This window comes from Malaclemys terrapin, chromosome 9 (assembly GCF_027887155.1).
Source record: "Malaclemys terrapin pileata isolate rMalTer1 chromosome 9, rMalTer1.hap1, whole genome shotgun sequence".
Lineage (NCBI taxonomy): Eukaryota > Metazoa > Chordata > Testudines > Emydidae > Malaclemys > Malaclemys terrapin.
In genome coordinates this window covers 103,404,135-103,416,166 of record NC_071513.1, presented here as the reverse complement: position 1 = coordinate 103,416,166, position 12,032 = coordinate 103,404,135, and the positions used below count along the sequence as shown (strand labels likewise).

General features: G+C 49.5%; 1 protein-coding gene across 2 annotated transcripts in view; it reads right to left on the bottom strand.

The window, feature by feature from the left end:
- CCDC50 (coiled-coil domain containing 50) overlaps positions 1–11,538 on the bottom strand; it is a 56,255-nt gene extending 44,717 nt beyond the window's left edge. The window contains exon 1 of one of the 2 annotated variants that reach the window (XM_054038855.1): positions 11,240–11,538. In XM_054038855.1, the coding sequence (XP_053894830.1) occupies positions 11,240–11,288 (49 nt within the window). In that variant the 5' untranslated portion in view covers positions 11,289–11,538. The remainder of the gene's footprint in view (positions 1–11,239) is intronic. The other variant, XM_054038856.1, reaches the window with a different exon arrangement.
- Between the last annotated feature and the right edge of the window lie 494 nt (positions 11,539–12,032).

Genomic DNA, 12,032 nt, shown 5'->3' with positions numbered 1-12,032 from the left:
ACAGGTCTGGAGTAGAGAGGTAGAGGTGGTAACTGAATGCGTGTTTGCAGATGAGATTACCCAGAGATAAGATGTAGCGAGAGAGGAGAAGGGGACCAAGGACAGAGCTCTAAGGAGGAGAGGGGATGGGTAAAATCCCCAGAGGACATGCCACAGGAGCAAAGAGAGGTAGGAAGAGAACCAGGAGAGGAAAGAGTCACAGAAACCCAGACACAATTGCAGGAAGAAGAGCTCAGCAGACGACGTCGAAGGCAGCGGTCAAGGAGGATGAGGATGGAGTGCTGGTCCTGAGATCTGGCTGTGAAGAGGTCATTTGAGGCTTTGGCAAGAGCGGTTTCAGCTGAGTGCAAGGGGCAGCAGCCAGACCGCAGAGGGTCTAGGATGGAACTGGAGGAGAGAAACTCCAGACAATGACTAAGAAGCATATCCAATCAGCTTAGAGATAAAAGGGAGATGGGACAATAGGCGGAGAGCAAGCGGGGTCAAGGGTGTGGGCTTTCTAAGATGGGAGAGGCTATAGCATTCTTGTATTGTGAGAAGAAAGAGCCACAGTCTAGTGAAAGGTTAAGGGGGAAACGGAGGAGCGTAGAAGAGAGGTTTCCATTCAGAACGGTGGGAGAGGCTGCCGCAGAACCATGGATTGCTTCATAGAAGTCACACATGGCCATCCCAGCCCATCTCTCTAGGAGCATCTCCGTCAGGGACATGCTCTAGTGTCTTGTCCAATCTAGCTGTGAAAGCAACATCCGCTGTGTCCTTTAGGAGCGGATTCTGCAGGAGACCACATCTCACCGTCAAGAAACTTCTTAATATTCAGTCCAAATGCTTCTTTTCTTAATTGTATCTCATTAAACTCTTGTTCTGGCCCCTTGTAGCACACTGAGTAATTCCCATCTCTCATTGGTGCTAATATGCTTCATATACCTGCAGACTTATGTCCCCTACCCCTTAGTCATCGCTCAGCCGAACTCCACAAAATTATCTCACAACAGTTTCTCATAAGCCCATCCCTCCCCCAAGTGTTTGTCCTGGTTCAATGAGGTTGGTTGATGGGGGGGAAGAAGGAGATAAACACTCACCCACATACATGTGGGCTCCACACTTTACCACACACGGTTTTCGAAACAGCCTTTAAAATGGAAGTTAATGGAAAGTGACTCACTCCTACCACACATCGGTTTTGTCCCACACAGCGGCGACCACAGGGAAAGCTGTCAGCAGTGCACAGACTAAATCCGCCATCATCACCAGCTCAAGCCAAAAAAGTTCAAGTTAGACTATTTTATTTGGCCGGCAAAGAGTTATTGGGTTAACTGGTTGCACTGTGGGTTAGCGCACAAATAAAATAATCGTTAGGGCCCGATGGAAAGTCCACGGAGGTCCGTGGAACACCGCCGTGGGTCTGTGGATCAGGCTCCTTCAATACCTGCCTTCGGAGGATCTCAAAGCTCATTACAAACACGAACTATTAATCCCCTTAATACCACCTGAGGCACGGTGCATTTAAAAGGCAGAGTAACTGATTCACAGAGAGATCCGTGAGGTCAGACAGAGCATTGGGGGGCAGACGCTGAGATCAGAATGTAATTTATTACAACCATGATCGAAGTCTTGGGAACCCACTGTGCGAGCCACCACACAAACACACAGTGACTCTCGATTGTGATCTAAACAGACACACCAGATAGAAGGGATGACAGACATGGAGCTGACGCAAAGAGACGGAGCGATCTATCCAAGGGCACAAAGGGAGCCTCTGAACCCACAGCTCCTAGGTCCTAGTTCAGTGTTTTAAGCATAAGAGCCACCTCCCTTCCCCCGGAAACTTTCATGTTTTGAGCTTGAGCTAAAAGTAGATGAGGAAGCAAGTATATCTGGTGTGAAACTGGCCAGCTGTCTGGCACACAGATTGTCAAATTCATGGGCTTAGGACTAGCGCTGTGGGGAAGATGCAGTGTGAAGCTGTTCATCTGAGCGTTGCCGGCCTGGGTGGGAGAGTCACGTGAGCCTTGCAGAGGATTTGACCTGGGCTAGAAACATCTGGTTCCTTACTCCAAATACTTTTCTCTGAACAAACAGGCTCAACTCAGAAGTCTCTGAGAAAACACGAGGCAAACCCTTGCAAAACAGGGCCATTTCCTCCTAAACTGAAAAGCATCACCATCGCCCGCAGGCCCCATGGCCCCTGTTTTTCCTTAAGCAGCCTATTACAGTCCAGGAGATGGGGGGGCACCTGAGGTTTCCCTGCTCTCCTTCCAGGATCAGGGCAGGAGAGAGACTGCTTCCCTGCACCTGAGGCCCCACGTACCTCATATTTCGGGCCCATCGGTTTTGGTTATTTTACTTTTCCCAGGAATTTACAGGTATTTATTCCTGCAACAACAAAAATAGATGAAAATCAGTGGAAAAAACTATTAATAATTTGTCTAGGTAAATATCTGGGTTATTTTGGTGGAGGGAAGGACGGGGTGGGGGAGTGCTGATTAGATTAATGCTTTGATAAATGGAATTCAATGTGGCTTGCTGCAGAACTAAAACGGAACTCAAAAACACAAGGCCACTTCTGAGTTTAAGAAAACAATATATCCCTAATCCCCAAATGAAAAGTTTTATTTGAAAAAACAGTTTACTGTTATAGACTTAGAACTATTAGGCTATAAATATTAACATTTGATAATTGGGCCACACCATTTGCAGCGCATACACTCAACTTCGGCCTTTTCTCCTGGTTTTTTTTTTTTTATTTATTTTTATTTTCTTCCCATTTTAGTATGTCAGATCTTTAAATCATTATCTGCTAACAGCTTGAAATGTGTATGTGGTGGGTGTGAGATTCATCAGTAGATTCAGATGCGCACACACTTCCGAGCTTGTGTGCGTCCCTGTTTGTTTATTGTGTGTATCCTGAGCCTAGACTAATACATAGCCTTATTCAACAGGCAACTTTGCATATACACACACAGACTAATGTGTTTTCGTAATACATCTCTCTCATGCAATGTATTGTATTTTCATAATAGAACAAGTTTATTTTTACATATTTGAATGATACAAACATAGGGTGAAAATTAGAAAAAAAGAATAATACTTTTGGTATAACCCAGGATTTTTGGGGTAGAAAAAACAGTCTACACTGAAAATGATGGGGCTTACCCCTACTCTACCATGCAGAGGCAAAGGAACCAATTGGCTGCCTGCACAAAGCATTGGAGCCAGGGGTGAGCGTACAGACAGTCCTCAGCCAAACACTGTTGTCCCTGGCTAGCTACAGACACAATCCCTAGCACTGTCAGATGTGACAAGGAGGATGGGAGAAGGCACTCAAGCCTGTTTGTTCAGGGGAAAGTTTCTGGAGTAAGGAACCAGGTGTTTCTAGCCCAGACCACACTCTCTACAAGGCCGATGCGACTCACACCCAGGCCAGCAACGCTCAGATGAACAGCTTCACATGGCAACTTCCCCACAGCGCTAGTCACAAGCGTGATGAGTCCCAGCCAAGCTCCTACTGAATTTGTGCACTTCAGAAAACCAATTACTGTTCACCAGGGCCGACTGTGAAACAGTGACCCAGATATGGAAGGCCCTATATAACCCAGTACATATCCCCCTGAGCCATCCAGTCCCCACGGCCTAGAGTGATTTCCAAGAAGAAGCCACGAAGCAGAAAACCACAACCCTGAACAGCGCACAGCTAGAAGTCAGTCACCCGGGCCCAAGCGGCACAGTGCAGGTGTTTTAGCAATGACCTCGCTGATCTTCCTCCACTTGAACAACTGCTGTCCTGATCACACTAAAACTGACAGGCCAAAGCCTGCTTGCTCTGACTTCAGAGAGACCGAAGTGAAACCTTAATGAGCAAGGTGAGCTCTGTTTGGGCTTCCATGCTGAACCTCTGAGAAATTCTAAGGCGATTCCCTGCTCCCCATACCAATAATCTAAAATTTTGAACCTATTTCCAGTCCTCAAAGACACCAAGTTGTTTTCCCTCTACCCTCACTTACTTGCAGACACACAACCCAGGCCAGAGGCAGTCACCGGAAAGCCTGACATAAGCCAATAGCATCAGTAAATCTGGGCAGATTCCAAGAGAGACTGAGAGACACAGAACACGGAGCCTCTGCTCCGTGACCCGGCCATCTGCCGGCTTCAGAGTCAGCAGCCATGCGGCTCTACTAGCGAGGGTCTCAGTAAAGGTCAGGGGAAGCTGCAGCGGTCAGAGGGCAGGTGGTGGAGGAGGAGAAAGGGGAAGACAGAGGCTGATGCTTAGAATAAATTTGTATTCAGTCATATAAGAGAGCTGTACACCGGGAGCCAGGCAGCCTGCCTGCACCGAGAAAACCATTGCCAAGACAGAACAGATCCTTACAAGCCCTTCCTGTTCCCCCAAGGCAGCAGCTGTGCCTGCCACGGGCACGTGCGGAGAAGCCAGTCAAGCTGGCATCGGCACAAAGAGCGGCTTTTGAAACTACAGCTCAGTGTTAGTAAAAAAGTCAAACTAGAGACTTCAATGAGAGCGGAATTCGTAATGCAGCCATTGTCACGGCCACCCGCCCACAGAGCCGGACTGAAACAGTCAGGCCTTGTCTACACTGGGGGCTTAGCGACAGCGACGGAGCACAGATGTGCTACACGGATGTGAAACGTCACGTGACCCAGTGCAGCTTAACCCAGTTCCAAATTGGGGGACACAGCGGGCGGCAAGCCCAGGGTGCAGACAGGGTGGTTTATGTCGGAAGGCAGGTACCCGTTGGAACCAGGAGGGGGAAACAAATGACCAGAGCTGGCACAGGGGATTGGAAATAGGCGGCTACAGAGCTGTTCACCAGTTCAGATCCACTTGGCATCATAGGCAGTGAATGAACATTTTAAATCAAGCTGGGAGGTTTTTCTAAAAGATCTGCTCTAGGCGTTATTCCGGGGGAGTTCTGTGGCCTGTGTGGTACAGGGGGTCAGACCAGAGGCTCACAGTGGAATCTCTGCTGCCTATGTCTCTGTCCCAGACGGCAGGCGTCTGCGTCGCAAAGCCAGTGGTATAACTCTCAGCCTGGCAGAAGCAGCAGAAACCAAATGCACCACGGGGACGCGACGATCCTGGAAAGAGGTGGGATCTGTGCAGTTCTGGGGGATCCCCGTGGATCTGTCTACGCTGCAAGGTAAGCCCAGGGTTAGTAGAACTCGAGTTAGCAGACCCTGGGTTTGTTAACCTAGGGCTTGAGCATCTATACTCATCTGTAACCCCAGGTCCCAACCTGCGGCTCCAGCATCTGCATTGCATTATACAGGCCTAAGTCCAACCGCCCAAACCCCAGACTTCCTAGCGCCCTCCCAAAATGTGGTCATTCTAGCCCTGTGTTTGTGGTGCAACCACCTAGCTTGGCTGTCCAGAGGACAAAGAAAGTCAGCCCGTGGGATACTTTTGGCAGACTCCTAGAGCAGAAGTCCAACGGGGCTGTGTCTACACTGCTTGAACCGCGGATCCCAGACTGACTCAGGGTCACAGCTTCCATTCCCATAGGGCCCTGGGGCCCTTGGTCCAATCCCTGACTTAACTGGATTCGTGTGTAGACAGGAGGGTTAGGCTTGAGCCGGAGCTCAAACCCGGGGCTTACACTACAATGTAGATGTGCCCCAAGAGATAATAGTTTGGATCCCCCGGTGACACCCTGACTCCAGCCCCGCTGCCCCCTTTAGGATACAAACGTGTGTACTGCATCCATGAGGTGATATGCAATGGTTAAAGCAGATTGGAACGGGGTGGGGAGCTGTGGAGAAGGTCTGGTTACTTAAGCCAGGGAGAAGAGGGGGAGCGGTGTTTTTCCCTCCACACAGTTCCCTTGCTTTAACCTCTGGTATTATGCCAGGGGATGGGGATCAGTCTGGCGTGCAACTACTTGCATCACAAGTCAGTTTCATAAGTAACTGATTAGGAATAATTGTCTATCGCCAGCATGCTTTTGTCCCAAAGGCTCTCAAAAAGGCCTCATGAAGTAGGCATATGGATCTTTTCACTGCCACCGTGCAGCCACCCCTGGGATGGAACATGACAGCGGTCAAACGGCACACAGTAACATTGCCCAGCAGCTCAGGGCTGGGAAGGAAAAAGACCGTTTCCTCTTAAAACTGCAAATATGAACCCAGACAGGAAATAGCTCAAGACGAAACTTGGCCAGGCACCGCATCTAACATGACTACTTCTGATAAATATTATTATGGTTTCCTTATTGACCACAATGGTCAGAAACTTCACTTTACATCTCGCCTAACAGATGGCAACTCCAGCAGCAAAGTGGCTTCTCATACTGGGCTGAAGCACTGAGGCCTAGTCTACACTGGAAAAGATTTGCCAGGATAGGTAGGTAGAGGCAGCTTCTACCGAAAAAGAGAGTTCTGGTGTAGCCTATACCAGCTCCCCAAAAGAAATAAGTTACACTGCCACAAAAGTGCTTTGGCTGGTATAGCTGCAGTTAGGGATTTTATGGATATAAAAATATCAATTAAAAAAAAAACCTTAACTGATACTGCCCTTGATTCATAGATTCTAAGACCAGAAGGGACCATAGTCATCATCTAGTCCAGAGAGGGGCAAGCTACGGCCTGCGGGACCGTCCTGCCCAGCTCTTGAGCTCCCGGCCGGGGAGGCTAGCTCCTGGCCCCTCTCCTGCTGTCCCCCCGCCCCACAGCCTCAGCTCACCGTGCCGCCAGCGCTCTGGGTGGCAGGGCAGTGAGCTCCTGCCAGACAGTGTGGTGGCGTGGCTGGCTCCAGCTGTGCGGCACAACTGCCAGTCCTGGTACTCTGAGCGGCATGGTAAGGGGGCAGGGAGCAGGGGTTGGATAAAGGGCAGGGGGACCTAGGGGGCAGAAAGGGGACAGGGAGCGGTTTAATAGGGGGTGGAGTTCCAGGGGGCAGTTAGGGGTGGGAGGTCCCGGGGGGGGGTCAGGGGACAAGGAGTGGGGGGGGGGGTTTGAATGGGTTGGGGGTTCAGAGGGGGGGCAGTCAGGGGATGGGAAGTGGAAGGGGGCAGGGGCCAGGCTGTTTGGGGAGGCACAGCCTTCCCAGCCCGGCCCTCCATACAGTTTCGGAACCCCGATGTGGCCCTCAGGCCAAAAAGTTTGCCCACCCCTGATCTAGTCTGACCTCCTGCAGAGCACAGGCCAGAGAGCAACCCCAAAGTTATTCCCAGAGCAGGTTTTGTAGAAAAAACATCCAATCTTGATTGTAAAATTGCCAGTGATGGAGAATCCACCATGATCCTTGAACTGTTCCAGTGGTTAGTTACCATCACTGTTCAAAACGTACACCTTATAGCCTACCTTCAACTTCCAGCCATTGGATTTGTTATACCTCTGTCTGCTAGATCAAAGAGCATGTTACTAAATATTTGTTCCCCCATCTAGGTACTGCTAGACACGAGGAGCTCAATCTAGTTAGCTTAACAAAAAGAAGGTTACGGGTGACTTGATCGCAGTCTGTCGCTCTAAGGCATGTTTTCTCATTTTTTATCATTCTCACGGCTTTTCTCTGAACCCTCTCTGATTTAAACATCCTTCTTGAACTGTGGGCACAAGAACTGGACACAGTATTCCAGGGACAGGCTCACTAGTGCCATCTACTCCTACTCAAGATTCCCCAGTTTACATATCCCAGGTTCACATTAGCCCTTTTGGCCACAACATCACACTGGGATCTCATGTTCAGCGGACTATCCAGAACTCCCAAATCTTTTCCAGAGTCTCTGCTTCCCAGGAGAGCACCACCTAGCCTGCAAGCGAGTCCTACATTCTTTGTTCCCGGACGCACACAGTTACATTTAGCTGTGTTAAAATGCATATTGTTTGCTTGCGCCCAGCTTACCGAGCCATCCAGATCACTCTGTATCAGCAACTTGTCCTCTTTCTTATTTGCCACTCATCCAATTTGTGTGTCATTTGCAAACGTTATCAGTGATGATTTTGTTTTCTTTCAGGGCACTGATAAGTGCCATGAACAGATCCTTGCGGGACCCCACTAGAAACACGCCCACTCGATGATAATTCCCCATTTACAATTGTATTTTGAGAGAGTTTTAATTCCTTTAATGTGTGCCAAATTAGTTTTATAAATCAAAATGTTGTGGGGTACCAAGTCAAAATGCCTTGCAGAAGTCTAAGTATATTGCACCAAGACTGTTACCTTCATCAACCAAATCTGTAGTCTCATTTAAAAAAAAAAAAAAAATAGATCCTGTCAAACTAGCTTCCTATTTTCCATAAACCCATGTTGATTGGTATTCATTATATTATCCTCCTTTAATTCTGCCCTATCTAAACCACTCCCTTATCTTGCTCAGGATCGATGTCAGACAGACAAGATTCTAATTACCCAGATCATCTCATTTTAATTACCCAGATCATCTCATTTACTCTTTTTAAGAGTCGACAAAAATACCGGCAAAAGTTTACGTGTAGACCTGGCTTTAATAAGAAGTCATCTGCAGATTTGAATAACCAGCACCACGTCCTGCAGCATCTAGCTACACTTCTTAGATTATCCATCCAAGGACAGAATCAGCTTAACATTTCTTAGTTGAAATGAGATTTTATATGACTGCAGCACTAAAACAGCGATGATACCCTTATTCTTCCAAGAAGTACCATGCCATCTTCTTGTCACAATGACTAGCCCCGCAGCGATAGTTCTCATCTGAGGGAGCGTTAATAAGAAATAAAGAAACTGAAGCAAAGAGTAGCAAAATGGTCTTCCAAACCGTTAATGAATCACCAAACTGACCTTTGTCCAAAATAAACAGAGTGGACATTTCTCCAAAAGGACGGACAGTGATTTTCTGCATCTGGAACAAATATTTCCCTGGTTATGGGAGCTGCTCTGCTTCCCTTTGTGTGGTGTCATAAGCAGATGCTAGAAACAGGTAGGTCAGTAATGAAGAGATCTAAACAAAGCACAATTGGGGTTCAACACTTTCCATCAGAATAAAACCTGATGAATTATGTTCCCAGTAAATTAAAGGTATTCGATTGAGACTTTACAGAACACAAAGGCTCCACCTACCCTGCACATTTTAGCCATGTTGTAACACTCCCCTAATCAAATTGTTATTTGGCACTAAGGGTGAAATCTGGGCTCCACTTAAGTTAAGTTTTCCATTAACTTAAGTGGGCCAAGATTTCACCCTAAATCTTCAGCACCTGAATGCTACCATTCTCCATAGGCAACAAACAGGAGCATTAACCCAAAATTCTTAGGGTTTGGCCTGTTTCTCCTCCATCTCCTCAAGTGTTTAAGACTAAACTGGATCTTCAAGTGTATGCTTGCTCTTTTGTATTAACTATGAACAAAATACTATTAGCTACAGACTTGGAAACACGTCTCAGATGTTTTGAATGGATGTACACAGTAATTCTAACATTCACCACTCTAAGTAACACTGGTGTAAACCCAGAGTAACTCCTTTGGCTGGTGAAGTTACTCAAGATTTACTCTGTTGTAAGCCAGAACGGAATCTGCCCCGTAAATAGTACTTTTCATCGGCAGACCTCGAGCACTTTTTAATATCCAACAGCACCCTTTCGAAGTAGGCAGGTATCGTAATCCTGGCTTTCCAGATGGAGAAATTGAGACATTGCCTGGTTGAGCTGGGCACCGAACCCAGAACTCCCAGTTCCCAGGCCTTTGCTACAGTTACTAGATCACACCCACTCTGAGTAGGGGTTAAACTGTAATTCTCAGCAAAAAACATGGTGGTTTTCCTTCTAGAACAACGCAAACCCAAGAAAGCCCCAAGAGGGAAATCCCAGCTACACTGCCGTCTAATTAGATATTTATCCGGCACTCATAACCACTACATCCGAGCACAGATACGATCGGTGACACTGGGGGACCGGGTTACCACGTGGCTAGTCCAGACACAGTCAAAAACACATTTGGCCTAGCAGCCGAGGCAGGACTGACCCATGTTTCACCCACGTCTTTGAACCGTGACACATGGGGCACCATTAAAGCGTGGTTAAATCTTACAGCAGGCATGGGACCACAGCGTGCCTGGGCACCATTCATTTGACAACATACATGGGCCCAAAAGATGAATTAACCTCTTCGCCCTCCGCAGTTCTTGTCTTTCCCCTCTGTTCCCAAGGTTCAGCCCTAACCTGCTAAGGGCAAGGGCTGTGAAGAGCAGATTTGCACATCAACGGCATGAACAGGCTCCCAGCTATTGTCTAGCAAGGCTTATTGTCTGCCATGCTTACAGATGTGCTGGAGCCCCCCCCCGGGGACAATAATTAATCCTGAGCCATACCGCCGGATCGATACAAAAGCTCCGGCCCTCTCTCCCCAGCTCTGCGGAGGTCACAAAAGGAGAAGTGCGGCTGCTTTTGTCTCCAGCCAGGCCCTGGCCCTGGCCGCACGCTGAGGACGGTGAAATTGCAAGTGACATGCGGATCTCTAGGAAGCGGAAAGTGTCGCCTGATTTGCCTTTGCCAAATCCCATCCCCCTTCCGACCTCCCCCGTTTTATGACCGGCAAAAAACATCCCACATAAGTTTAAACCAATACAGATGGGGAAAAAAAAGGCTGAGCAAAAAGCCGGATCTCCACACAGGCTCCCTCAATCTCGGGAGCATCTAATCTAACCAGACTGCAACACCCCAGGTTACTGTCAGGTCAGAGGGGTTCTGCAAGCCATGTTATAGCCCACGGACAGAGTTCAGAAATCAGATCCCCCCGCCCCGTGGGACTCAAGGGTCAGGGCTTTTGAGTTAGTCCATCTCCTCTGCCCAGGCCTCGTGACTGGACGCCTGCCCTGCATGTGGCGGGCTGGGGTTTTCCTCCTGACCAGCAAGCAGCTCCCAGGCCTGCCAGCCAAACCCCCGGAGGGAAGAGAGTCACATTTCACAACACAGACAGCACAAGACACACATTGACCCCCCCCCCCCCGCCCTCCACACACACACACACACACACTCTCCATTCATCCCTGACCGCTCCCCGAGTTTTAGCACGCAGAAATATTAACACCCCCCCTCCCATCCTATAGATGTGTGTGTGTAGTTTGTGTGTGTGGACACACACAGACAGGGAGAAACTCCACCGCTTCCCAGGGACGTCCGACTCCCGGCACAGGTGGTGGGGGATCAAACCCCCCCCGCTGACCCCTCGCCAGCTCTCCTAGGCGGGGAGAAACCCGCACCCCGCCCGCCAGCTGGGCTCGGGGGGGGCCGGGGCAGCGCCCCAGACACGCCTTACCTTCCTTGACGCCAGGTAGCTTGGACTGATCAATGCTGATTTCAGCCATGTTGGGATCTCGAGCTGCCTCCTCCTCCTCCAGCTGCGGCGGGCAGGGGGGGGGAGGGGGCGCCCCGCCCCGCCCCGCGATCCGCACACGGGGGGATCGATCCGGGGGCTCTCGCTGGGGGCTGAGCGCTGGCTGCAGCGATTGGAGCCGGGGGGAGGGGAGGCAATCACAGCCACTGATCTGTCCCCCTCCCCCCACCAGCCCCCCCAGAAAGTGCCCAGCCGCCGCCTCCTTCGCCCCACAGCTAGTAACAGTAACACCTCCTCCTGGGATGGCTACAATGTAACCGGAGCCAGGAAACGGACACTGTGTGTTCTGTACGGAGCGAGAGACGGGACAGAAAGCGGCGCGGAGAGCGGCAGGTTCCTAACCGCAACGGGCAGCAAAGCGCCTGGTGCCTTTTCCCTCCCGAGTTAAATCCCCCAGGAGAGCGGCACGTGGGTGGCTGCCCCGTGGGGCACAAGGCAAATGGTCAGGGACGAGGGTCTGTGAATAGGGTGACCAGATTTTATAGGGACAGTCCCGGTTTGGGGTCTTTTTCTTATATAGGCTCCTATTACCCCCACACACACACACCCACACCCACACCCTGTCCCGATTTTTCACATTTGCTGTCTGGTCACCCTGTCTGTGAATGACCTGGATTTTTGATCCTATAAATGAGCATTTGGGTCCAGAGGTGGCTGATAATGACAGCACAATTCTTTCTGGTTTGCAATCATCAGAACGGGCTGGTTTTCTGGC